General features: G+C 43.4%; 1 protein-coding gene across 1 annotated transcript in view; it reads right to left on the reverse strand.

The window, feature by feature from the left end:
- Window positions 1-20673, reverse strand: part of MUC6 (mucin 6, oligomeric mucus/gel-forming) — a 155588-nt gene extending 134915 nt beyond the window's left edge. The window contains exons 1-9 of the mRNA XM_075325390.1: window positions 20625-20673; window positions 9286-9327; window positions 8266-8316; window positions 5184-5421; window positions 4904-5030; window positions 3739-3826; window positions 3257-3366; window positions 2344-2551; window positions 1356-1478 (exon numbers count right to left, since the gene is read on the reverse strand). Of these exons, the coding sequence (XP_075181505.1) occupies window positions 1356-1478; window positions 2344-2551; window positions 3257-3366; window positions 3739-3826; window positions 4904-5030; window positions 5184-5421; window positions 8266-8316; window positions 9286-9327; window positions 20625-20673 (1036 nt within the window). The remainder of the gene's footprint in view (window positions 1-1355; window positions 1479-2343; window positions 2552-3256; window positions 3367-3738; window positions 3827-4903; window positions 5031-5183; window positions 5422-8265; window positions 8317-9285; window positions 9328-20624) is intronic.
- Between the last annotated feature and the right edge of the window lie 6959 nt (window positions 20674-27632).

The following is a 27632-nucleotide window of genomic DNA, read 5'->3' on the forward strand; positions in this document are numbered from 1 at the left end:
AAACTGTGGAAATCTGTTTGTCGTTTTTATTTTCATTTGTTTGTCTCTCTGCCCATGTTGTCTAATTGTAGTAGCAAGATTAGTATTTTGCTGTCCAGCTCACTAGACAGGGCTTCTGTAATGTCCTACACATGAGGTAAGTGAACTAGCTAATCAGGAGAACTATACTACATTTCTAATTGGAGGTATCTGCTAATATTATTATTACACCTACTACATATTGGGATATGATCTTGGAGATTGGGATGGAGGACTTGTGAAATCACAATTACTCATATTTGTTTGGGAGCCAGTGAGGCGGCAGATTGCAGCAGATCCGACATCCCTTGCTGTAGGGAAAACTATTACTCTACAGTGGCCATATACTGTATATTAATGGCTATTCTCTAAATACACCGTTGACTCGAGTCAGACAATAATTGGGCATATAAATGGTTTTTGCCTCCTTTAGATAACCTGTTTAAAGTGATTTACCAATGTTAGACAATTACTTTTTGTTAGAAGAGCCTGACTGATAATAATGCATTTCATTATAATAAAATGTAATATTCATGAAAATTGTGAAAATGTTGGATCCACCAGATACACTGCCATAGGGTATGTACTATCAGAACAGGGGCTCTCAAGCTGGCCCTCAGACTCGAGAACCTGCATTGTCCCTTATCTCAGAGGTAAGCTTGATGGTAGGGAGGTCTGAGCCCCCAGCATGACCCTGACTCCTGTCCAAGCCCTGATTTTACTGCCCCCCACCCTGGGACTCAGCCGGAAACCAGTAACAAAACCTCACAGAAATGACTCGGAGAAGGAAGAACAAAAACTGGTACAGTCTGCACTCAACACACACAGGAGAGACAATATGTGTACAAGGGAATAAAGCAAAGGGTAGGGAATAAACTCAAAACATGAGACCTTTCTCACTACGAAGAGCAACTGTTGTTCACCATGAACTGGATAACTACTGAGACCGGGATCGCTGAAGCTACCCTGATGCTATCTTTGGCGATCTCCTACTATACTCCCCAGCTTTAAATAGAAAGAGACCACCTGTGGATGGTAATTAGCAAAATGGCTCTCAGAAGAGTTGCACACTGCTCCAAAAAGGATTAATTTCTGCATGGCTGGAAGCAGTGAAACAACTCAGCCGACGCCCAGCAAAGCTGCGCACTTAAGAGAGACCAGGTTGCCTGTTGGACTCTGCAATGTGAACAGAGTCTGATGCCATAGTAGTAATCCGTGTGTGCAGATACGGACAGCGCATGATGGATACTTGTACTTTGGTATTCTCTATCTTCTCTGGCTAAATTATGAAGATACAAAATGAGAAATTCCACTTTTGTTAATTCAGAAGGTCCCACCTGATGGACAGAAGCATCCATACACGCAGTGTAAATTGCAGCTATATTGGGGGTTGGAGCATGTAGGGCTGCATGGACTCGCACATTCTTCATACATCTGGTTGGACAGACAGGCGTCCAAGGCTACATAAGAAAGCAGAGTATTTTAAGGCAATTACATTACTGAATGCATAAATTAAGAAATTAAAAATGCATAACAATATTTCTCCCCTTGACATATTAATATTAGCTTTGATGTCGTCATAGGGGCAGAACGTAATTTTTTCCCCCATCTCTGACTCTAAGGTGCAATTGCAAATTCTGCTCCTCAGTATTAATGGCTCTATTGGGTCCTGTACTACTAGAATGTATCTAGAACATTCAGTTTTAATTTGTTTGGTAACTTATCTTTACATTATTCATCAATCAACACGGGTGCGGCAACAATATTGTCACATCCCGGAAATTGGAAGCAAAATGATGAATTGCAAAATACAGCAACATAATAGTCTGCCACAGTAACCTAAGGCAGAATAAACATTAAATGATCCAGAAATGACTGAATGCCACCCACTTAATCACGCATTGTTATGTAATCGTATGTGCTGGGTGGCATAGGGAATTAGCAGAATATTTAGATACTGGGGTACAGTGTCAGACTGGGGCTGCAGGAGCCCACCAGTAACATTGACTCTGATCAACTACATGCAAATATTACATTCCCAAATTTACCTATGCTTTTATATAATTGTATACTGGGTAATTTGTAAAATGAATTATGAGATGTTTCCTTTGTCTGTACATAGTGAAATAAGTGTATTGTGCCAACTACTGATCATGTTTGAGGGCGAAATAAGTGGCATACTACTGCAAAGGGGCCACCGGAGGATTCTCCGGTTCTCCTGTGGGCCAGTCTGAGCCTGGTAGAGTAAATAATGTGTGCATCTATACCCAGGTGAAAAAAAACATAGCTATAACTCTACTATTTTTTTTTCTTATGAGTACTCACAACATAGGTTCTTGTTTCTCCAATTGTTTATTGGTTGGAAGCAAAGGGCACATCGGGTAGAATACTCCGAGAGAGTGGCACAGGCACAGTTTTTGTCCCCAGGAGCATCGCATTGTTGCAAGTCTTGTTGGCATCTTTTAAGAAATTGGGATTTGTCAACCAGACAAGAAGAAGAAACTTGTTGAAGAAGATCTAAACATTCATTTACCTATGGGAAAAAGACATAAAATAATTTAGATGACATCACAAAATGGATATATTGACTAAGAAGTCCTATTTTATCATAATGTGGGAAGAAAACCCAAGGCAGAGAGCCAAAGATGAACAATCATCCCACGGTGTTTATACGGAGAACTTTTTTTGAGGACATCAATATATGTCTACATGGTTCAGAGTTCTCCTGACTCTGAGGCATGTAAACATATATTGATGTCCTCAAAAAAGTTCTCCAGTTCAACACTGTGGGATGACAGGTTAAACTTAATGGACAAGTTTCTTTTTTTAACTATATTACATATTACTATCCTGGGAATGAGACTGGAAAAGGCGAAGACCTGCTACAGGGAGACGACTCATCCGCTCCCAACTGGTTCCTGTACAGACTAGAAAGACCCTAGCCACACAACTAAAAACACCATTTCGGACCTGACTCCTTAAAAGACTTTCATTTGTGGAGTCTGGAAGGATTTTTTTGCCTTAATATGGAGCTATTAACATCTGCCTCACTAAGTTTTTGCCTCCCTATGGATCAACATACTAGGCCATAGCAGTGTTCCCCACCTCCAGTCCTCGAGAGCCACCAATAGGTCATGTCTTCAGCATTGACCAGGTGATAATTCCATAATCGGTGCATTTAATGATGTTGGTTGAAAAGATGGAAGTTATGCGTAAAAGCAAGAAAAATATAACTCACATATTGATCGCTGCTTAAGATGCTTATCTGTGGCACATGGAGAGGACAAATATCATTAGGATCATCCATTTGTTGCAAGTTGGCATACTGATATGGTGTCAACATTTTTTCTAAAAAAAATAAAAAGTATTCAATGAGTATTAATCACAAAGATGAGTTATTACTTTTTTATCTAGTATGATTTAAATATCAGGAATAATGATAGTTTGTGACAAGTATAGGAAGACATGGCTTGGTACGTTGGCTTTTAAGGGGAACATAAAGATATGTGGACACACTCAAGCCCAGTTTTTGCCAAAAGAACATCTTTGTGTTATGTGACTCTATGGATATATTGGGCATAGGCATCGGGAATATTCCTGCTGCTTATACCAAATGTAGAAAAACCACTATGTGTGAATGGAGCATTGGCTGTAACTAAAGACTCAGGTGAAGATCTTGAGAAGTGCAAAAAGTTCAGAATACAAATTCTTAAAACTTACCATTTACTATAAAATCATCTTTGTGAACACCATTAAAGTTTCCGCAAAGCCCACAAGTTCTGTTCATGTACTTCTTGTCTACTTCCACCTGTTTGTTAAAAAAATAAGAAATTATTCTTTATGTTAATCACTTTTATTTGTGATGAACATAAACTTTCTCACACAAGGGTAATGGAAAAGGGGAAGATCTGCTATAGGGAGACGACGCACCTGCACCCAACTGGTCCCTGTACAAACTAGAAAAACACTAGCCCCACAACTAAAAACAACAATTCAGACCTGACTCCCTTCAAGGCTGTCAAGGTGTTTCTCGAACCTCCTTAAGGACCAAATGGGAGATTGAAAAATACTTCCAACATGGGGAGAGGAAGGTGTGCAGGAATATGCAAAAACCAAGACTGAGAAAACTAAAATACGTTCTTATAAGGTGAAAAGGGTAGGTGTTTGGAAGCAAAAGAAACTGACTCACGGGAACTCAACTTGTGTGTACCCAAAGGTAACCCTCTTAGCTGAAGGTATAGCCAGTAAGAAAGTGCAGTGAAAAGTGAAGAGATAAAGCCCCATTCAAAATGTGACAAGGTCCGACCAAAATGGGAAAATGAGAAACATCTGGAGAGAAGTGAACCAAGAAGGGAGAACAAACATCATAAGAACCATCAGCATTTGGATAGGGAAGAAAAGGCAAAGGAACCATTAATTTCAAAAGCGCTTTCCAGACTTTATCATCACTGTCATTGGGGCTCACAATCTACATTCCCTATCAGTCTTTTCAGTGTGGGAGGAAACAAGAGAACCTAGGAAACCCCAGTAAAGATGGGGAGAACATAGACACCCCTTGCAGATGTCATCCTTAGTGGAATTTGACCTCAATTCTGCAAGGCTAAAGTGCTAACCACTGTGCCACCGTATTGACCTTGTCCAAATCATGTTGCCTTGGTCAGATATAAACTACACTTATTTGAAAACTGATCACTTTGAGGAAATGTTACAATCTCATTGAATAATAGTTTAAAAAGTAATAGTAAAAATGAGTATAAAAAGAACATCATTGTGACAAGGATTACTGTGAAATTCACAGGTCTACTTTGGTCTGACCACTGATCCACCATGCTGGACACTTTTTCGTGTGTTTTAGGGCTGAAAGTACAATATGAATCTTATTTACCATAAGATTACTGTCACCGCTCCAGGTTACTATAAGCTCAAAATCTTTTTGCTTGGCAAACAGCTTTGTTATGGCTCCAGTTTTGAAAATTTCAATTCCTCCAGTGGTGTAAGGCAAACTAATTGTCCTAAAAAAACAACAAAAATAATTAGTAAAGAAATAAAACAAAATAAATAAACTTTGTAGCTGTATATACAAACACCATGCAATAAATTGCCTTCTTTCAATGTTTCTTAAGAATTAAACAAATGGTAATTCATCAATGGGTATGTAGACTTACTTTCCCAAAATTGTTATTGCGTTTCCGTTGACGACCACATTGACGTTTCCAACCTGTATCATAATTCTTGTAATGGACTTTCCACCGGATCGCTGAACTTGGATGTTGAATTCTGGGTTGTTGTTGTTGCAGACAGTGGCAAAAACATAGTTGCAGGATCCTCTGAACTCATAGAGGTCATTGTCAAAGGTAAGAAAATGGTCGTTCCCCCATGTAGAACATATTCCTTTATTGGAGCCTGAAGAAATTGAAGATGTGTTAAATAATGTCATTGATATATATTCACAGTTCTTAATAGTGTGACTCTATAAGATTAGAAATCATCAGCTTCTTACATCAATCCCAGAAAAAAAGAGCTCTTTGCCGCCGCCAGGGGTCCAAAAAGCCAGACCCATGGTGATCAGTTGATTGGTGAATTATTGCCAAGATAAAAGTGGTTCTCTATGATAGGACAAACCCTTTGCTAACTGTTTTACTTCTTCTATTATTAATATATAAAACTTTTGTCTACAGTTGTCTGCCTATGGTCTGATTAATGATGGGTGGAACCGCAGATACCCGGGGATTGGCGGTTCAAATCAGGTTTAAAAAAACAGATTAGTAATGGGGGGGGTCTCTTAGACACCTCAGATTACTAATCTAGGGCTTAGTGGCAACTGTAAGTTGTCATTAACCCCTTATTACCCCGGTTGCCACCGGACCAAGGCAATCAAGAAGAGACAGTTAAAGTAAAATGATGGTCGCATCTAATGGATGTGACAATCCTGGGCAGCTGCAGGCTCTTATTTAAAGTTTGTAGGGGGCCCAATAACCATGGGCCTCCCCAGCCTGAGAATACTTTATCATGGCTGGGTATCAAAATTGAGAGGGGACTGCAAGCAAATTTTCAAAAATATTTATTTAAATAATTAAAAAAAGCCACAAGTGGTTCCTCTTATTTTGATACACAGCCAAGATAAGCACACGGCTGGGGGCTGCAGCCGGTAGCCATGGGCTGTATCTGTGCTGGGTATCATAAATATGGTGGGACCATATGCCAATTTTTTTATTTATTTATTTTTACACCAATATAGACACACACACAGCGTTTGTGATTGGTTGCAGTCAGACGCTGTCACACAGAGTGGCTGCGCTGTCTGACTGCAACCAATCAAAGATCCTGGGACTGCCAATGGGCGGGGGAAGCAGTGCATATGCATGAAGGAAGAAGGCTCGGAAGTAGTATGAGCAGCCCCAGAAGTAGCATTACAGACGCGTAGGACACTGGTAAATATAACGTGCCTGCTTTCCCCTTTTTTTCCTTTATTTTTTTTTAATTTCCCTAGTTGCCTGATCTGGATAGGTACCCTGAGTTCCCTGAGAATTCGGGGTCGGTGCATGGATACTTTTTAACCCTAGTGGATTCGGACTTTTACAGTCCAGGTCCGCCACTAGTTCTGATAAAAAATGGGTAATATTTAGTGATGAGTGAGCACTACCATGCTCGGGTGCTCAGTACTCGTAACTAGTGATGAGCGGGTAGTACCATGCTCGGGTGCTCTGTACTTATAACTAGTGATGAGTGAGCACTACAATGCTCAGGTACTCTGTACTCAGAACTAGTGATGAGTGAGCACTACCATGCTCGGGTACTCTGTACTCGTATCTAGTGATGAGTGAGCACTACCATGCTCGGGTGCTCGGTACTCGTAACTAGTGATGAGCGAGCACTACTATGCTCAGGTGCTCAGTACTCGTAACTAGTGATGAGCGGGCACTACCATGCTCGGGTGCTCTGTACTTGTAACTAGTGATGAGCGGGCACTACCATGCTCAGGTGCTTGGTACTCGTATCTAGTGATGAGCGGGTAGTACCATGCTCGGGTGCTCTGTACTTGTAACTAGTGATGAGCGGGCACTACCATGCTCAGGTGCTTGGTACTGGTAACTAGTGATGAGCGAGCACTACCATGCTCGGGTGCTCTGTACTTGTAACTAGTGATGAGTGAGCACTACCAGGCTCGGGTGCTCGGTACTCGTAACTAGTGATGAGCGAGCACTACCAGGCTCGGGTGCTCAGTACTCGTATCTAGTGATGAGTGAGCACTACCATGCTCGGGGTGCTCTGTACTCGTATCTAGTGATGAGTGAGCACTACCATGCTCGGGTGCTCGGTACTCGTATCTAGTGATCAGTGAGCACTACCATGCTCGGGTGCTCTGTACTTGTAACTAGTGATGAGCGGGCACTACCATGCTCGGTACTCAGTACTCGTAACTAGTGATGGATGAGCACTACCATGCTCGGGTGCTCAGTACTTGTATCTAGTGATGAGTGAGCACTACCATGCTCGGGTGCTCTGTACTCGTATCTAGTGATGGATGGGCACTACCATGCTCGGGTGCTCTGTACTCGTATCTAGTGATGAGCAAACACTACCATGCTCTGTACTCGGTACTCATATCAAGCATTTTGACATTCAGACGGGCTCGAAGTCTATAATCAAAGTCAATGGGGAATGTGAGCATTTTTCCAGGAACATGCTCGAGTTCCCATTGACTCCCATTATACTTGGTATATGAGTCATCCTACATGTTGACAGGACTGTAGTACAAATGTGTGACAAAGGCTGTAATTGAGTAATTTGGGGACATTTGGAAATAAGTATATTAGTATATTTTATATATTTAAAACAAGAACACAGCAGGACATACTTTTCTTTTTATGAACAGTCCCTTTTTTTAAAAAATAGATTGTATACAGTGGATACTCTCTAAACACTTTGTAATAAACACCTCTGATCTATTTCAGATTGATTTCAGATATATTTTCATTTCTCTTAAATTCTTTGCATATTGCCCTTATTCATTAATAGGACCACCCCTTTGGAAGACCACCTTTCTGCAAATTTGTGTGCTTTTCACTAACTTTTCTACCTGTATAATATTAAATATATATTTACTCACATTATTAGGCTTATGGGCACATATTTAGAATTTGCAACAGAAAATTTGGCTACAAATTCTGATGTATTGGCAGGAAAAATGCACATATTTTCCACGATTTGATTTTTCTATGTTTAATAAAGTAAAATAAAACTTACAGCTTGAGTGGTTTGCAGGTCCTACTTCCAGACCACCAAAGAAGTAATTATCTGGAGAGATAAAAAAAAGTGACATTTTCAACATATTTTTTGCAGTTACTGATTTTTTGCAAGAAGATACTTCAATAGACATTAGCTAGTGCTAAGATTGAGCGCCAGACTGTCAAGCTATGTAATAAACATTCATGTCCACATTTATGGTGTAATTGCATTTTTAAAAGGGGCATCTGCTTTAGATTGAAGGATCCTTGATGAAAGGATGAACACAAAATATTCCCCTGCTGGAATCCCCAGTGATCAGTGGTAAACTTGGAGCGTTCCATTTTCCTCCAGTGCCTCCGCTGGCAAATAAAGGCATTACACTGTGTAGATTCCTATCAATGAGTAATATCTTAGTTATGGTTGCCCTCTCTGGGCTAAAGGTAAGGACCCCAAAAAAGATGATGCCATTATTTTAACTCAAAATTCCCTGATGAGGTGGGTGAAAATAGTTTTTTTTAAACTAAAGAACCTCTTTACATGTAAAGGAGGATATATTGTGAATTGACCCCTATGACTTGTCTCTGTTAAGAGATGGGATTTACGTCAACTTCAAATGGACATGTGCTGGAAACAGTCTACTGAGTATTCCCTGGTACCCTTGTAGACCAGCCCTACCCTGTAGTCACGTTTGGTCATCAGCATGTTTGGTCATCCATCCAAACTACACCACTTTCTCAAGGATTTAATTTGGGATGATTGTTCAAAAGGAGTAAGAGGTGAAGGGTTTAACCACTGCGCTGACGTATGATGTATCAGACCGGAAACTTCTTTGGAAAATATGGTGATTTATATCTATGCGTTTCGGAGAAAAAGCTCCTTCATCAGGATCAAAATCACCCCAGGGGATCAACCTCTTATCTCATCTCCCACCCGGGGAAGACCTGATTTGCGCTGTTTTTGTCTCTCCAGCTCCTGCATTTGGGATGATTAACGTTATTTCAATGCATGAACTAATTAAAGTGAGACAGTTCCACTTACCATCAATAGAATCATATTCAGTCTCTATTGGGTCTGTTGTGTCTATAAATGTAAAAAAATAAAAATATTAATGACACCTTAATTACATAAATAGGCAACTGATATTGCACCCATGGAATTACATGTGTTACTACATCAGCAGACATAGTCACACTATTGGGGCATTTCTGCATAATATACAATATCTGATAGCAAATGACTGTTCAAACCAAGCACAGGCGACGACCAGTGATCCCATGGTGCGCAGCTTTCTAAATACCTGTTTTATTTCTATCTCTGCTCTTCCTTCCCTTGACTAACAGCTCTGTCTTTACAGGCACCAGAGAAGTGTAGAAATAGATGAAACACAATTAGGTGGGACCAGTTTGGCTACACCAGCTGCCTGTGCTTGGTTGAACAGTCATTGTTTTGCTGATGAACTTTAAAGCGTACATGTCATCAGGATTAGTGATGGGCAAATGGTAGCTATTCATTTTTGGATTATTCGTAACGAATCCTAAAGTGCTATTCCAATATTCATCACAAATAACAAACCTAATGCAAGTCAGTGGTGAACCCAAGCATTTTTCATGAGGATTTTCCCAAAAAAATGTTCAGGTTCCCCATTGACTTACATTAGGTATCTCATTCATGACGAATACCGGAATAATAATTTGGGATTCGTTACGAAAGAATCTTTATTCCTTATTAAATCCATACCTATCTTGTAAAAATTTATTTTGACATCTCCAAAAAAATCTAGTCTTGAAGTTTTAGTCTTAAGTACAAAGTGCGCGAATCGCATTTCCAACTTTGCTGCCTTTTTCCATTTTCCCTTCGAGACTCTAGTCTTTGGGCTTTGACAAACAGCTCACTCTTTTCAGTGATTTGCCTCCACAGTCCTAGATTTTGCACAGGTGCTGTTATATCCCTGGTGTCATCACCTCAAAAGGAGGGAGTCCATATACGCACTAAGCGCCTCATCACATTGTGAGAGCTGGACTATTGATCTGTGCATACGCCACCCCTTCTGATGAAAAGACCCCGGGGGCAATGATGGCATCTTCTCAGAATCTGGAGCAGTGGAGGCAGGTCACTGAGAGAAGAGTGACCAGTAGAATACAACTATAAACTAAGACATTCATTTTTAATAAAGAGCAAGTTAAGCACATTGGAGACAATTTAAAATATAGTTTAACATCTTCATTAGGAAGAAAACCTACTGATCACCACTCAAAAAAAAAATAATGCCAGAATGACGAAAATGGAAAAAGCCATGGCGAAACGTGCGTCGAGTGTACCTTGGTAAAGGTCTTTACCATGCCACTGGGTCTTTTACTAATTTAGACTGCATATGGCTCTCTGAATAGTTTATTTCAGGATGTGCTCTTTAAAATATTAATTATTCATTATCACTATAATATTATTTAGATATCAGTTTTTGGCATCATTTACTTATAAATGTGATTGAATTTTATTAGTAGCACTATATTTGTACGTCCTGACACTATGTTTCACATCCTGTCATTGCAGTTACAATATTACCAGTGATTTACCCAGGCATGCTTTGCCTTTTTTTTTTTCCTTCATTATCCATATGCTGTACATCTGTTTTTATGTTTGTGATTATTTTCTAATAAAGATGGAATTTGATTTTTCTTTCCGGGTAGTCTTTTTTATAGGTTTATATCTCCATTATGAAACAGTAGACATAAAGTAAAGTGTATATGTACTCACCATTGGAAAGTGGAATCAAATACTGCTGAAATACTAGTAAAAGAAGAGCAGAAAGAAGGTTATTTTGTATTAAAAATTAATAAATGGCAAACATTACAGGCAGTCTTCTGTATTTTTTTAATATTACATTTTTGTCTTTTCAACAGTGTTTATAAACTCAGAAATAAAAGTTATTATTACGTAAATAGACACATTTGTGATCATCATATACACTGACAAGCAAAAGAGTAACAATGTTTTGAACTTTTGACTTTCAGTCTGCTAAAAATAGGTTTTCCCATTACCAACATTTATGCATTTTCATCTTCGTGACTCTCTACTGATCAATAATCTCCTGTGCTCCTTATGACAAGTTATTTCCCTAACTCAAGATTTATGGCATTTGCAGGGAAAATTCCCTAAATACCTAGAATAGGAATATCCCTATAAATACCTTTACAAAAAAAAATCTTAATAAATTATGAAAGATAACCTTCTTTGTTAGAGGATATTGAGATATATACAGTATAAGAAACAGAAAACCATATATTTTCACAGTATTCCATGTGTAAATACTGTAGAATAATTCATCAAGTAGAAGAGGTTGCTCAACCCACAACATAAGGCAAAATGATAACGTTCATCATACACATGAAACTAAAGTTGGCCATATCCATGATATCAGTCTGATGCAGAAGGACACCTCCCGATTCTCCCCCAACCAATGATGTTGGAGAAGAGAAGGATCCAACCCATTGAATTCTAACAGCCGTTTTATTCTTCTTCTTAATGTGACCTTCTCTAATCTTTTGGATGCACATGTCCAACTGTTCAATATTTCAGTACTTTTTGCACACCTTGCTGTTCTCTAACAAGGAGCTTAATGGCAAAATTCTCAACTGTTGTTTGATCTATTAATTGCCTGATACATTTTAAAATTCAATTAGAACTGGTATTTTAACAGTCCTCCTCAATATGCTGTTCACATTCTGACATCGTGAGACCAAGATGACAGCTAAAAATTGATCAACAGTACCTCGCTATTGCAAAGATTCAAGCAGGATGTTATCAGATGGAAAGGACCATCAAGCTTAGATTGTCACAGAGTGTCATCAGCAGGTTTTAACAGAGATACAGAGAGACTGCAAGAGTTCACTTAATTGCAAACAATGCCCTTCAGAACCAGATGATAAATGCCACACAACTCCAGGCACATTTAAGGAAGGTGAGAGGCACCCAAGTGTCACATCAGACCATTCAAAGCCATTTACATCAGCGTAGTCTGTGTACTAGGTGACCTGCAAGGGTACCTGACCACACCACCAGGCACAGGCGTCATTGTCTTGCATTGGCCATGTAGCATCTATGCTGGACAAAACACCAGTGGGACTCAGTGCTGTTCACTAATGAAAGTCAATTCATGTTGAGTACAAATGAAGGCCACCAACGATGTTGGATACATCAAGGAGAGAGCTATGCATCAGCCACTGTTGTCACCATATGAGCCTTTGGTAGTGGTGATGTTGCAGTGCGGGCCGATGTGTCTAGTCACTAGAGAACTGCCCTACACTTTGTGAATGGTACAGCGACAAGTCCTTACTTTGAATAACATCATTAATCCAGTAATTGTGCCTCTGCATTAAGAACACAGGCCTAATTTAATCTTTATGATACTTCAGCTCATTGAGGTCGCATCATTAGGGAATGGCTGCTGGAGAATGGGGTACCTCAAATGGAGTGACTTGCTCTTTCTCCAGCCCTGAATCTCATAGAAAACCCAATTGATTAGCTGATTCACCATGTAAAGGATCATAACTCTCGATCAGATTCAAGCATGTCTCAACCAAAACCTGATCCCAGGTCTCTTCTACATGTTCCCAATGTTGGTGCATACCGGTTGACTCACTTGGGTATGTATACAGCTTTTCCTTCAACTCTACCCACAAGTGTTTAATTGGGTTGAGGTCTGGGGACTGTGGAGGCCAATCCAGCACCTCTACTTCATTGTCATTGAATTATTTCTTTGACAATCCCAACATAAGCTTGGGGTCATTGTCCTGCTGGACATACCCATACCCAACCCGAGTGTATGAAGTAGCTCATCTTATAGGATACTTACATATAGCTCATCATTGAGACCAGGGCCAGATTATAGGCGGGGCAGGCGGGGCTGGAGCCCAGGGGCCCCCACCAAAAGAGCTTCTAAGGGGGCCCCCACCATACTTAGCACTAGGCACCTGTCAGCATTTTTTTTTTCACACCCTCTCCCCCTCCGTAAAGACAGTCTAATAAATCAGCTGTGTTTTCGGGGGGGGGGGTGGCACCGCTATTTATTTGCATCTGCGTCTTTAAGACGCAAAAACAAACTGCGGGCACAGGACGCTGATTGATCTCGGAAGTACCAGCGGCCGCTTGAACTTCCGGGGTCAGAGGTGTGCTAATGCTCCCTGCTATGTGCTGCGGCCGTACCTAGAAGAAGGGGCACGGTGTGGTGGGCCGCTGTCTGCTGTCCCCGCTGCGCTCCTTACATGCCAGGCACACTAGCAGGAGCAGGAGGCAGCGAGCTGTGCCGGCTCTGCTGTGTGCCGGCTCTGCTGTGTGCCGGCTCTGCTGTGTGCCGGCTCTGCTGTGTGCCGGCTCTGCTGTGTGCCGGCATGTACACTGCAGAGGAGCGCAGCAGAGCCGATGACCGCAGCTTCCTGTTTCCGTTCCTATTCAAATGTATTTGCATCTTTCAGACGTAAATACATTTGAACAGCGCGCCGGGACTGGGCCCCGCCCCCGACGTGCAGCAACGTGATGAGATCAGCACCTCGCTGACGTCATCACAGTGCTGCCGGCGCCACACTGGGGACATGAGGAAGCGAGCGCTCCATGAAGGAGCTGAAGAGACAGGTGTAATTAATGGGGATGAGTGAGGAGGGGCAGAGGACACAACGGGGAACATTTGTGAAGGAACACAGCTCTGTGACAGGCAGAGGAGGAGCACTGTATTCCGAGGGAGGGGGGGAGGGAGGCAGGAGTGTGTAGGGATGGAGCAGTGTAATTTGTGTGTGTAGGGGGTGATGAGGGCTGTATTGTGTGTGGGGGAGGGGTAATGGAGGGTGCATTGTATTGTGTGTGTGTGTGTGTGTGTGTGTGTGTAGGGGGAGGGATAATGGGGGGTCTATTGTGTGTGTGTGTGTGTGTGTGTGTAGGGGGAGGGGTAATGGGGGGTGTATTGTGTGTGTGTGTGTGTGTGTGGAGGGGTAATGGGGGGTGCATTGTATTGTGTGTGGGGAGGGGTAATGGGGGGTGCATTGTATTGTGTGTGTGGGGAGGGGTAATGGGGGGTGCATTGTATTGTGTGTGGGGGGGGTAATGGGGGGTGCATTGTATTGTGTGTGGGGAGGGGTAATGGGGGGTGCATTGTATTGTGTGTGTGCGTGTGTGTGTAGGGGTAATGGGGGGTGCATTGTATTGTGTGTGGGGAGAGGGGTAATGGGGGGTGCATTGTATTGTGTGTGGGGAGAGGGGTAATGGGGGATGCATTGTATTGTGTGTGAGGAGAGGGGTAATGGGGGGTGCATTGTATTATGTGTGGGGGGAGGGGTAATGGGGGTGCATTGTATTATGTGTGTGTGTGTGGGGAGGGGTAATGGGGGGTGTATTGTGTGTGTGTGTGTGTGTGTGTGGGGAGGGGTAATGGGGGGTGTATTGTGTGTGTGTGTGTGTGTGTGGGGAGGGGTAATGGGGGGTGCATTGTATTGTGTGTGGGGAGGGGTAATGGGGGGTGCATTGTATTGTGTGTGTAGGGGTAATGGGGGGTGCATTGTATTGTGTGTGTGTGTGTGTGTGTAGGGGTAATGGGGGGTGCATTGTATTGTGTGTGTGTGTGTGTAGGGGTAATGGGGGGTGCATTGTATTTGTGTGTGTGTGTGTGTGTGTGTAGGGGTAATGGGGGGTGCATTGTATTGTGTGTGTGTGTGTGTGTGTGTGTAGGGGTAATGGGGGGTGCATTGTATTATGTGTGTCTGTGTAGGGGTAATGGGGGGTGCATTGTATTGTGTGTGTGTGTGTGCGCGTGTAGTGGTAATGGGGGGTGTATTGTGTGTGTGTGTGTGTAGGGGTAATGGGGGTTGTATTGTGTGTAGGGGTAATGGGGGGTGCATTGTATTGTGTGTGCGTGTGTGTGTAGGGGTAATGGGGGGTGCATTGTATTGTGTGTGTGTGTAGGGGTAATGGGGGGTGCATTGTATTGTGTGTGCGTGTGTGTGTAGGGGTAATGGGGGGTGCATTGTATTGTGTGTGTGTGTGGGGGGGGGGTGATGGGGGGTGCATTGTAGTGTGTGTGTGTGTGTGTCAGAGATGTGTGTGTAAGAAGCAGTACTGTGTGTGTATATATGAATTAGAGCAGTCTGTGCGCCCCCCCCCCGAACTATATGGGTTCCCCAGAGCGCTATGTCACCCATCACAGTGATGAGTACACCACCAGAGCTGTTTGCCACTCCAGTAACGTCTATGCCCCCTGCCCCTCCTGTAATGTATATATCGTAGCCCCCAGCCCCTCCTGTGATGTATATACAGCAGTGCTGCCAGTGTGCAGTCATGTGTGTTAGTGACAGCCATCGTGAAACAGCCACATGTCCTGAAGGAGCTGGACGGAAACAAGCGGGAGAGGTGAGTGAGGCTGCTGGCGATTTCCCCATATTAATACCTGTAAAGGCTCATGCACACGTAACTGCTGAATATTCTGCAGCGATTTGACAGCACATGTGCGCGTCAAATCGCTGCAGAAACACTGCATAATGGATGTAGTTATTCTGTACAGAAAATCCGATTCCATGTGCTCTGGCTGCTGCCCCCACCATAGACAGAGCGGGAGCTGCATCCATAGCGCACGGAATAATTGACATGCTCATTTTATGAACGCACGGATTTGGGTCAACATTTTAGCACCCAAATCGCTGCGTTCATAAAAGCAATGGGTGCACGTATCATGCACAATATACATAGATTGTATAGGGGACGCAGGACGCATGCATTTACACTGCAGTGCTATACGCAGCGTAAATGCATGTAATTACGCAACGTGCGCACGAGCCCTAATGCGTCTGTCTGCATGTATGTCAGTGTATATGACTGTGCATATATTTGTCTGTTTATATGTATTTTTCTGAATTTGTCTTCAAATATGTATATACGCATGCCTGTATGTGTATGTGCGTGTCTGTGTGTGGATGGGGCCCACTGAGACTCACCCGGAGGCCACAAAACCCTGGAGCTGGCCCTGGCTGCCTTAACATTGGGATCAATAAAAAATATGTGATAAAAGCGGGCTTTACACGCTACAATATATCTAACGATGTCTCGGCGGGGTCACGTCGTAAGTGACGCACATCCGGCATCGTTAGTGATATTGTAGTGTGTGACAGCTACGTGCGACCCTGATTGTGCGTTAAAACGTTGATTGCATACACGTCGTTCATTTTCTAAAAATTGAACGTCTCTTTGTTCATCGTTCTTGAGGCAGCACACATCGCTCCATGTGACACCCCGGGAACGATGAACTGCAGCTTACCTGCGTCCTGCCGGCAATGCGGAAGGAAGGAGGTGGGCGGGATGTTTACGTCCCGCTCATCTCCGCCCCTCCGCTTCTATTGGCCGGCCGCTGTGTGACGTCCCTTTCACTTCAGGAAGTGGATGTTCGCCGCCCACAGCGAGGTCATTTGGAAGGTAAGTACGTGTGACGGGGGTTAATCGTTTGTGCGACACGGGCAACAAATTGCCTGTTCCGCACATACGATGGGGGCGTGTGCGATCGCATACGAGATCGAAATGTGTAAAGCAGCCCTAACTCTACTTTCTGTGTGTAAGTGGACAGCTGTGATTTATCCTGGACTGTATCTGTATTGTAGTGCTGTAAATCTGAATGTGGCAGAACAGGATAAGATAAATGTTCATTGGATTTATATCTAAATGCTACGGTTCGTGCTGTACTGTTATGGCTAAAAATGTTAACGTTATGGGGCCCCCACCAGATTTTCTGCCCAGGGGCCCCCACCAACCTTAATCTGGCCCTGATTGAGACCAACATCAATCCTGGTCTAGTATTCAACACCTTTGGCTGTGAAGCAACCCCACATCATGAGGTTTACTCCACCGACTGTGACGGTTTTTGGGGTTATTCCCACCACTGTTGTTGGCTTTTGTTTCAATAAATTGTTTGAGATGAGGAAATCAACATTGGATTTTCCTACTTAAATGCCCTAATTTCATGATAAAATATCAATGCAGTGTGAACTTTTTATGTTTTACATAAATTTCACCCGAAAGCCTAATACCTTTAACTTTTCGTGAGCAGTGTTTTTTTTTTTTTTTTAGAATGTATGAAAAACATTTACAGAAAATATATATTACAAAATCAATAGAAATAAAGCATACTCACTCAATCTATTGTTTGGACTTGAATCTGAGAAAAAGATAAGACAAGGTTAAATATCAATTAATTAAACTACCTGTAGTATACCTGCCAAAACTCATAGATAAAAAAAAAATCAGCAGACAAATAATTTACACGTTTCTCTCTGGAGTTATTACCCTGTGCTACAGTTATCTATGCATTGACTGGCACTGTTCCCTATATCACCAAATTAGTTATAGGATAGTTTTTAGTTTATCTCCTTTTATTTTAATGGATGATTTAAGCATATAAATTTACAGACATATTGAAAATAGCTACAGCAATGAGACCAAGTTTGGATGTGTCTTCTCATAATTTTTTGTTGGACAAAAGACAGGGTTCAAGTATATAAATGGATGCTTCTTTTCAGATAGTTGAAAACATCCTTTCTACCAATCAGTGTGAAAATGATTATTGATGACAGTCCTCAAAACTCTAGGAACATTACATTGTCTTTATTGTAGAAACCATGATATTTCTTGTAAAAATTAAATTCCCTCATATCTCTTTATAAAGGTTTCAGATCAGACCCTCTCATTTGTACAGACCCCAGACCTAATCTCCCTTCTATATAGACCTCAAATTCCCCATCTTTACAGACTCCAGAATTATCCTCCCATCTGTACAGACCCCAAACTCCCATCTATACAGACTCCAGACCTAACGTTCCAACTGTACAGACTCCAGATCTGACCTTCCATCTATACAGAGCCCAAACTCCCATCTGTACAGACCCCAGACCTTAACTCCCATCTATACCGACTCCAGACCTAACGTTCCAACTGTACAGACTCCAGACCTGACCTTCCATCTATACAGAGCCCAAACTCCCATCTGTACAGACCCCAGACCTTACCTCCCATCTATATCGACTCCAGACCTAACGTTCCAACTGTACAGACTCCAGACCTGACCTTCCATCTATACATAGCCCAAATTCCCATCTGTACAGACCCCAGACCTTACCTTTCATTTGAACAAATGCCAGACCTGATCTCCCTTCTATACAGACCCGAGAACTGACCTCCCATCTATACAGACCCCAAACTTCACCATCCATCTGTACAAACCCCAGACCTGACCGACAATCTATACAGACCCCAGATCTGACCTTCCATATATACAGACCCCAGATCAGACCTCCCATCTATGGAACTCCAGACCTCACCTCCCATCTATACAGACACTGGAACTGACCTCCTATCTGTACAGACCCCAGGCTTAACTTTCCATCTGTACAACCCACAGACCTTACCTTCCATCTATATAGATCCCAGAGCTGACCTCCCATCTATACAGACCCCAGACTTGACCTTCAATTTGTACAAACCCCAGACCTGACCGCCCATTTATACAGACCCCAAACCTGACCTTCCATCTATATAAACCCCAGACTTGACCTCCCATTTATACAGACTCTAGAACTGACCTCCTATCTGTACAGACCCCAGGCTTAACTTTCCATCTGTACAAACCACGGACCTGACCTTCCATTTATATAGACCCCAGACCTACTTTCCAACTATACATACCCCAGACACGACCTTCAATCTTTACAGACCCCAGACATGACCTCCCATGCATAAAGAACAGATCTCAGACCTGACCTCCTATCTATACAGACCCCAGCCATGATCTCCCATCTATGTAGACTCCAAACTTTACCTCTCACCTGTACAGACCCCAGACCTGATATCCCATCTGTACAAACCCCAGACCTGACCTCACATCTATTCAGACCACAGACCTGACCTCCCATCTATACAGACTCCAGACATAACTTTCCATCTATTCAAAACTCAGACCTGACCTCCCATATACTTCAGACTGCCCATCTATAAAGATGGAGTTTAGAAGATCTCATCTTTTTCTTGGACTCTCTTATTTAACACATAAATCTTAATACTCTGCTGCTTTCCCTCTTCATATTATCAAACATTTATCTAAATTATTTCCAAAATGATGGTACACATTAAAAAAGGTGATACCTAAGTTGGCTCAGTTGGTATATGATATTCAAATATGTTGGATGAGGCATATAAATGTTCTGACACCTTCGTATAGGACAACTTAAAAGTGTTGGCTACAGAAAGAAATAAGGGTCTCCTTCTACTTCCAGCTCCACTCTTACCGATAGGGTAGGGCCTGAACTACTCACTGAAGACAAGAAGATTTTACTCATTTAGAGCAATATTGGAATGAGAATATGTTTAGTTTAGACATTGGCTACATAGAGAACGTCAGAAAATAAATCGTTACGAATAGAAAAGTGGTTTTACCTGTGTTTACGTAAGTGCCTGAAGAATCTGCATGAGTTGCAGCTGTGGGAGGAAAAACAAAATTAATATTTTTTTCCAGATTTTGTGAGATTAATTGTGTCCTTCACGCCTTTATTAAAGTAATGTCCAAACAGCCTGTATGGTGGACCACAGAGACCCCAAGGATAACAGAGCTATATGTGGCTCTCTATCACATCTTCTTCACTTGGAGAGGCATTACGAATTGGAGGCATCAGGAAGTACAATGTGGGTTTTTACGGAATCAGTACAACAAGGATCCATAATATGGTCATGTATTTGGATGTGATGTTTCTCTATGGCTTCTTGCCTGGAAGAGCTTAGAGCTTAGAGGTGGATAACAAGAGCTAGTATGGCTAACTGGCACAATGGTGCACATAGAAGAAAGGGGGCAAGCAAGGATGACATTGGGCCACTTATTTTGATGTCATGTTTTGACATCATAGCCTGGTGTTTAAATAACCTCTTAGAATCAAGACATATTTTAACTCAAAAATATGGACATCCTCGTGCTTTTTGTGGATTTTTAGAGACTTGATATACTGATCACTTGCATCCTTTTCTTATGATGTTCTCATATTCCCAAATCTGTATATTTAATATTTTCATCTTGTTTAGATGTGTTTCTGGAATTAATATGTCCAACAAAATCTAGAAAAAAACATACGGTATCATGTATGGTGCAAAATGGTGCAAAAATCCATTAGTGAATTGTAGGTCAGTATGTACAGTAGCTACATCAGGAGGACGTTGTCCGTATTGCCATATGCAGATGTTGTATTCTTTGTAGGTCCCGGGGTATCGGTAATTCCTAGACTTCTATAATGGATAGTGCGCTGCAGTTGTGGGATGTATGTGGTGCAGGGTCCATGTAATTTCTATCCATAAATGTCTATGTTACGTACCTGTGCTGCCCAGCAAGACGCTAAGGCAAAGAAGGATGGGGATGTTCATGGTAGAATCCCAGTGGTTACCCTCTAATTTTGGGCTCTTAATATGTTCCTTAAAAACACCCTCTCTGTATGGCAGTCCCGCTGCTGCCTAAGGGTGTATTAAAAAACTGTCATGCCAATCTTATACTTTATATATCATTTTGAAGCCCCTCCTTATTAGCCTGGAAACTACTACCTAACCAGGATCTGCACCTTATCAGCTTTCACCCAAACAACAAAAAAGACATTAATAAGTACATTAAGTTATTATCTAAATGTCTTCACAAACACTGAGGAAGTGATAGTGCTAATGTGTATGTTCTGCTACACTTATTTGTGTTGCACTGGGCCACAAATATCTTAAAAGGTTTTGTTGAGATCTTAAGACGATAACAGAGGCTTCCTATTGTAGGATTTTGCACTATATAAATTGAAGTTGGGAACTTGTTTAACCTAATGTAACCTATGCTGCAAGGGTGTAAATATATGCCCCAAGGGGCAGGGAATTCGAGGACTACCACAACATACTCTTCCACCATTCACAAGCTCAACCTTTAAGGGGGCTTTACACGCTGCGACATCGCTAATGCGGAGTCATTGGGGTCACGGAATTTGTGACGCACATCCGGCCGCATTAGCGATGCCGTTGCGTGTGACACCGATGAGCGATTTTGCATCGTTGCAACAACGTGCAAAATCGCTCATCGGTGACATGGGGGTCCATTCTCGATTATCGTTACTGCAGCAGTAACGATGTAGTTCTTCGCTCCTGCGGCAGCACACATCGCTATGTGTGACGCCGCAGGAACGAGGAACCTCTCCGTACCTGCCTCCCGGCCGCTATGAGGAAGGAAGGAGGTAGGCGGGATGTTCCGGCCACTCATCTCCGCCCCTCCGCTTCTATTGGGCGGCCGCTCAGTGACGTCGCTGTGACGCCGCACGGACCGCCCCCTTAGAAAGGAGGCGGTTCGCCGGTCACAGCGACGTCGCCGGGCAGGTAAGTATGTGTGACGGGTCTGCGCGATGTTGTGAGGCACGGGCAGCGATTTGCCCTTGTCGCACAACAGATGGGGGCGGGTACCCACGCTAGCGATATCGGGACCAATATCGCAGCGTGTAAAGTAGCCTTTAGTTGTAGTTGGTCATCAGACAGTGTTCACAGAATCTGAAGGGCAATCAGACATCTGACCATAGTTTACCCCCTAGACTTTATACTCCCCAAATTCCTCCCTTAAGCTATGTCAAACTTTTTTCCCACGCTTGAACCCGCTGATCATGGTCATGTCTTTATTCAGCAAAACTAACTATTAGGTACTACGGCTTTGCAAACATTTTTAACTCTTGAAGTAGTTTAGTTAAAGTATAGTACCAGTCAAAATTTTGGACACCCTTGTTCATGCAATCGTTGTTCTTATTGGAATGTGCATGTCACGGGCGGGTAGGGGACGCTGCGCTCACCACGCTCGGGTCCGGCGCTGCTGCTGCTGCTCGGTGGCTCGAGCGGTGGGCCGGATCCAGGGACTCGAGCGGCGCTCCTCGCCCGTGAGTGAAAGGGATGGTTTTGTGGGGTTTGGGATGTCGGTTTGTGACGCCACCCATGGTATGTGGTGAGGTGGGACACCACCGCTGCTCTGTACGGGGATCCCGGGAGCGTTGACAGGGAGCAGCTGGGATGGTTCTCTCCCCTCCGTGGGTAGGGGGAATTTTGGTGGTCCCGGGGCCCGGTGATGTTGACTGGAAGGTAGATGGTGGGGTTTGGCGACGTGCAGCGCGGTGCCAGACAGCACGGTGGTACTCACTCAGCCAGTAACGTACAAGGAGTCTCTGGTAAAACAGACGGCTGGATGGACGGGTCCCACAGGCGGCTGCGGTGATCACTCCTGGTAGGTTGACGGTGACAGTCTCTACCTGCACCTTTGTTGTGTTTTCGGCCCCGATGGCTTCCCACCGGTAGCCCACTCCCCGGCGGTCTGTTTGCCAGAGGAGCCTCTTTTGCCCACAGGCGCTGGCCCTGGGAACCCTAGCTGTGGCGGTAGCTGTATTTCCCTTCACGGTTGAGCGGTTGCCTTCAGTCGGGTCTTTACTGCTGGGAAACCCCGGACGTTCCCGTCGCTGACGGATTTGACCGGTTTAACGGCGACTCCAAGCCTGGTCGGGGTCCGTAGGCCCTGCCGGATGGTGCTGGCTTCTCTTCGCTCCCCGATCTGGTACCGGCGGGCCACCGCCCGTCCCCGGTCCTTACGGTTGTGCGTCAATTGGCCTCTCCTGCAGATGGTCACCACCGTCTGCCAACCTTGCTCTCAGGTGCCCGGGCTACGTAACCGGACATGGTCAGTCTGCTCCAGCTCCTCAACTACTACTTCCACCCTTCACTTTCCCTCACGGAACTTCAACTAACTTGCTCTTCCCGCCTCCAGGGCTGTGAACTCCTCAGTGGGAGGAGCCAACCGCCTGGCTCCACCCCACCTGGTGTGGACATCAGCCCCTGGAGGGAGGCAACAAGGATTTGTGTCTGACTTTGGGTGCTCCTAACCGGGGTGTGGGGTGTGTTGTTGCAGTACCTGTGACGTCCTGGCTTGTCCAGGGCGCCACATGCACATTGTAGATTCGGACTGTAGGCAGCAAAACCGTGGCTGTACACATATGGAAACAAAGAATTACATATGAAACAAACCAGAATTGATGTTAAACCTTAGATTTCTCAACATACCCCCCCTTTAACTCTGATAAGACATTTTCACAACCTTAACACTCAGCTTCTTTAGGATTTCACCTGGAATGGCTTTCTAGGAGACTTTCAGGAGTTCCCAGAGGGACTGAACACTTGTTGGCTACTTTGCCATCACTCTGCCACTATCTCATGCCAAATCCTCTTAATTAGGTTGAGGTTGGGTGATTATGGAGGCCATGTCATTTGATGCAACACTCCACATCCATCTTGGTCACACAACCATTACATAGCCTGGAGGTGTCTTTTGGATCATAATCCTGTTGCAGCACAAATGATGATCCTACTAAGTGCAAACCAGATAGGATGGTATATCATTGCATTGCTGTGGTAGCTATGCTTGGTAAGTGTGCCTTCTATTTGGAATAAATTAGTAGTAGTGTCATTAGCAAACTACTCTGACACCATCATACCTCCCAATCCATACTTACAGGTGAGCACCCCACATGCAGAAACTATCCACTCACCTTTTGTTTCTCACAAAGACATGACGTCTTAAATTTTTATTAACGAGATCACAGTACAGAATTCCACTGATCTAATGTCCAGTCCTTGATTTGCTTGGCCAAGAAAGTCAAGCAAGTCTCTTCTTGTTTGCAATTCTCAATAGTGGCTTCTTTGCAGCAATTTGATCATAAATGTCTGCTTCTAACAGTGTCCTCTTGATAGTTGATGTTGAGATATGTCTGCTACTTGATGTTTGTACATCATTTATGAGGGCTGTTAGGGGGCAGTCTCTTATTGATTACTGAGGCTTGTAACTCTGATGAACTTATCCTCTGCAGTAGAAGTAATTATTGGTCTTCCTTTCCTGCAGTAGTCCTCATAAGAGCCATTTTTATTATAGCAATTAATAGCTTTCAAGACTACACTTGAGGATACTTTGAAGGTTGTAGCAATTTTCCAGATTGACTAATGATCACATGTTAAATTAACAATGGACTGTCATATCTCTCTATTTAGTTTACTGTTTTTTTGCCATTTCCTGGCTTAAAAAAGTTGTAGAATATAGAACAGCACTGCATGGAACTGTGTACCAACACTAAGGCGGGCTTTACACGTTGCGACATCGCTACCGATATATTGTCGGGGTCACATCGTTAGTGACACACATCCGGCGCCGGTAGCGATATCGCAATGTGTAAATCTTAGGTGCGATGATGAACGAGTGCAAAAGCGTAAAAAATCGCTGATCTGTGTCATGTCGTTCATTTCCATAATGTCGTTACTGCTGCAGATACGATGTTGTTTGTCGTTCACAACACATCGCTGTGTGTGAAACCGCAGGAACGACAAACATCTCCTTACCTGCATCCACAAGCAATGCGGAAGAAAGGAGGTGGGCGGGATGTTATGTCCCGCTCATCTCCGCCCCTCCGCTTCTATTGGCCGGCCACTTAGTGACGTCGCGGTGTCGTCGCTGTGACGCCGAACGCACCTCCCCCTTGAAGGAGGGATTGTTCGGCGGCCACAGCAATGTCGCCGACCAGGTATGTGCGTGTGAAGCTGCCGTAGTGATTATGTTCGCTACGGCAGCAAGCACCAGATATCACATGTACGATGGGGGCGGGTGCTATCGCTCTCTACATCGCTAGCAATTGCTAGCGATGTCGCAGTGTGTAAAGCCCGCCTAACTCCATAAAACACATATGATGGTCACAAACACTTTTTGATTCCTCAAATGAATTCTTGACAAGGTATACCTGCTCATTGGATGCCATTCCAGGTGATACCTGATGAATTTGCTTGAGAGAATGAAAACGGGGTGTAAGCCTGTCATAAGAGAAAAAGACCTACTTTGAGGAATGTAAAGTTTAACACATATACTGGCTTATTTCACATGTTTCTTTATACCTTGTTTCCATATATATATTTTCATAGTTTTGCTGCCTTCAGTGCGAATCTACAAATTGCACAATCCAATAAGAACAAGGAAAACCACTCAGTGATTGTACCAGTCAGTTTGTCCAAACAATTGACTAGTACAGTAAGTACCTGAATATCTGAGGTGTGTTACTAGACCTAGTTACATTATAAAAACTAAAAACTAAAATTAATCTTTTATCAGCCGAACACAAGACTTTCTGTAGGTAATGATTAAGATCCTACTACATTGAGTCTTTATTTATTTCAATCTTTATTTCAGTTCGCCAACATATTCCGCAGTGCTTTACAATTCAGGAGGTTCATATACAAACAACTAACAGTTATAGAAAAAACAATAATTGGAGTATGAATAAAAGAGACAACCCTGCTCGTTAGAGAGCTTACAATCTACAATAAGATGGGGGGGGGGAGAAACAAGGTGCAAGTGCTTATTTACAATGACAATCCAGCCATCTCAAGGAAATGGGGGAAAGATAAGGGATGCTTTAACCAGTCAGCCAGAACCTTGAGATGCATTTGGGTGCAGTGGAGTTTGACATGGAGTTATGTTCTGAGAAGATTTTGGAGGGACTATATGAATTTAATTTGGCTAGGGAGTGTGATAGGCCACCCTAAAAAGATGCATTTTTAGGGAGCGTCTGAAGCTGAGTAACTTGTGATTCATCCTAGCTTCTTGGGGGTAGAGCATTCCAGAGGATTGGTGCAGCTCGGGAGAAGGAGGTGGGAGGTTTGGATAAGTGTGGATGTTAGTCGAAAGTCATTTCCAGAGTGTAGGGAATGGGTAGGGTGATAGACAGAGATGAGCGTGGAGATGAAGGGGTTGCTGCACTGTGGCTGAGCTTTGTGGGTGAGAACAAGCAATTTGAATTGGATCCTGTGTTATATGGGCAGCCATTGCAATGACTGGCACAGAGAGGAGGCATCTAAGTAGCAGTTAGCCAGGTAGGTGACCCTGGCTGCTGCATTAAGGATGGACTGTAGAGGAGCGAGTCTAGTTAGGGGGAGACCAATTAATAGAGAGTTACAGTAGTTGAGGCGAGAGTGGATCATGGCCACGGTGAGGATTTTTGTCGTTTCCATTGTGAGAAAGGGGCGGATTCTAGAAATGTTCTTGATGTGCAAGCGACAGGAGTGGGCAAGAGATTGTATGTGGGAGGTGAAGGAGAGATCAGTGTCAAGTATAACACCCAGATAGCGGGCTTGTTGCCTAGGACTTATTGTTGTGCCACACACAGAGAGGGAGATGTTGGGTTTAGGGAAGTTAGAAGATAGAGGGAATAGAAGTAGTTCAGTTTTGGAAAGGTTACGTTTCAGATAGAGAGCAGACATGGTGTTGCAAACTGCAGTCATGCAGTCACTTGTGTTCTGTAGTACAGCGCGGGTGAAGTCACGGGATGAAGTGTATAGTTGTGTGTCATCAGGATAAAGATGGTACTGGAAGCCAAATCTACTGATGGTCTGTCCAATTGGGGCAGTGTAGAGGGAGAAAAGAAGAGGGCCGTGGACTGAAACCTGACAGACCCCAACAGTGAGAGGAAGAGGAGAAGATGTGGAGCCAGCAAATGATACACTGAACGAGCGGCCAGAAAGATAAGAAGAGAACCAGGAGAGCACAGTGTCCTTTAGGCCAACAGAATGGAGCATAGAGAGAAGGAGAGGGTGGTCAACAGTGTCGAAGGCTGCAGAAAGCTCAAGAAGAATAAGCAGAGAATGGTCACCATCACGTTTTGCTGTCAGTAGGTCATTGGTCACTTTGATGAGGGCAGTTTCTGTTGAGGGTAGGGGCGGAAGCCAGACTGTAAAGGATCTAGAATAGAGTGAGAGGAGAGGTACGGGTGAGGCGGGAATAGACCAGACGCTCCAAGAGTTTGGAAATGAAGGGGAGATTGGAGAGTGGTCTGTAGTTGTTTGCGCGAGATGAGTCAAGAGTAGGTTTTTTTAATAATGGAGTAATGATAGAGTGTTTAAGGGAGGAGGGGAAGATACCAGAGCAGAGAGAGAGATTGAAGAGTCCGTCATAAAAACAAGCCCCTATATGGTTATATGGATGCAAAAATAAAAAAAAATGATTGCTCTTGGGAAAAAAAAATATGGAAAATAGCCGGTCATGAATGGGTTAATAAGTCGAAGTACTTTTGTACAGCTTGGAAGTTGGTCAAAAAAATTGTGACCTTTGGCGTTTTTAGCTGCCAAATATGTCTTTTTCATAGAGCCTTCAGGTGAGCTTGGCTAAATCAATGGTCCTGTGTATGGGGAAGCCAGCAGAGATGGCTACCAGCTGAATGCTTGGCCAACCCTATCTTTCAGCCGATAGCCATCTAATGTGTATGTTGCCGTTTTCGACTTTGAGAAAGATGCAATCTGAC

The sequence above is a fragment of the Anomaloglossus baeobatrachus genome, chromosome 10, assembly GCF_048569485.1.
Source record: "Anomaloglossus baeobatrachus isolate aAnoBae1 chromosome 10, aAnoBae1.hap1, whole genome shotgun sequence".
Lineage (NCBI taxonomy): Eukaryota > Metazoa > Chordata > Amphibia > Anura > Aromobatidae > Anomaloglossus > Anomaloglossus baeobatrachus.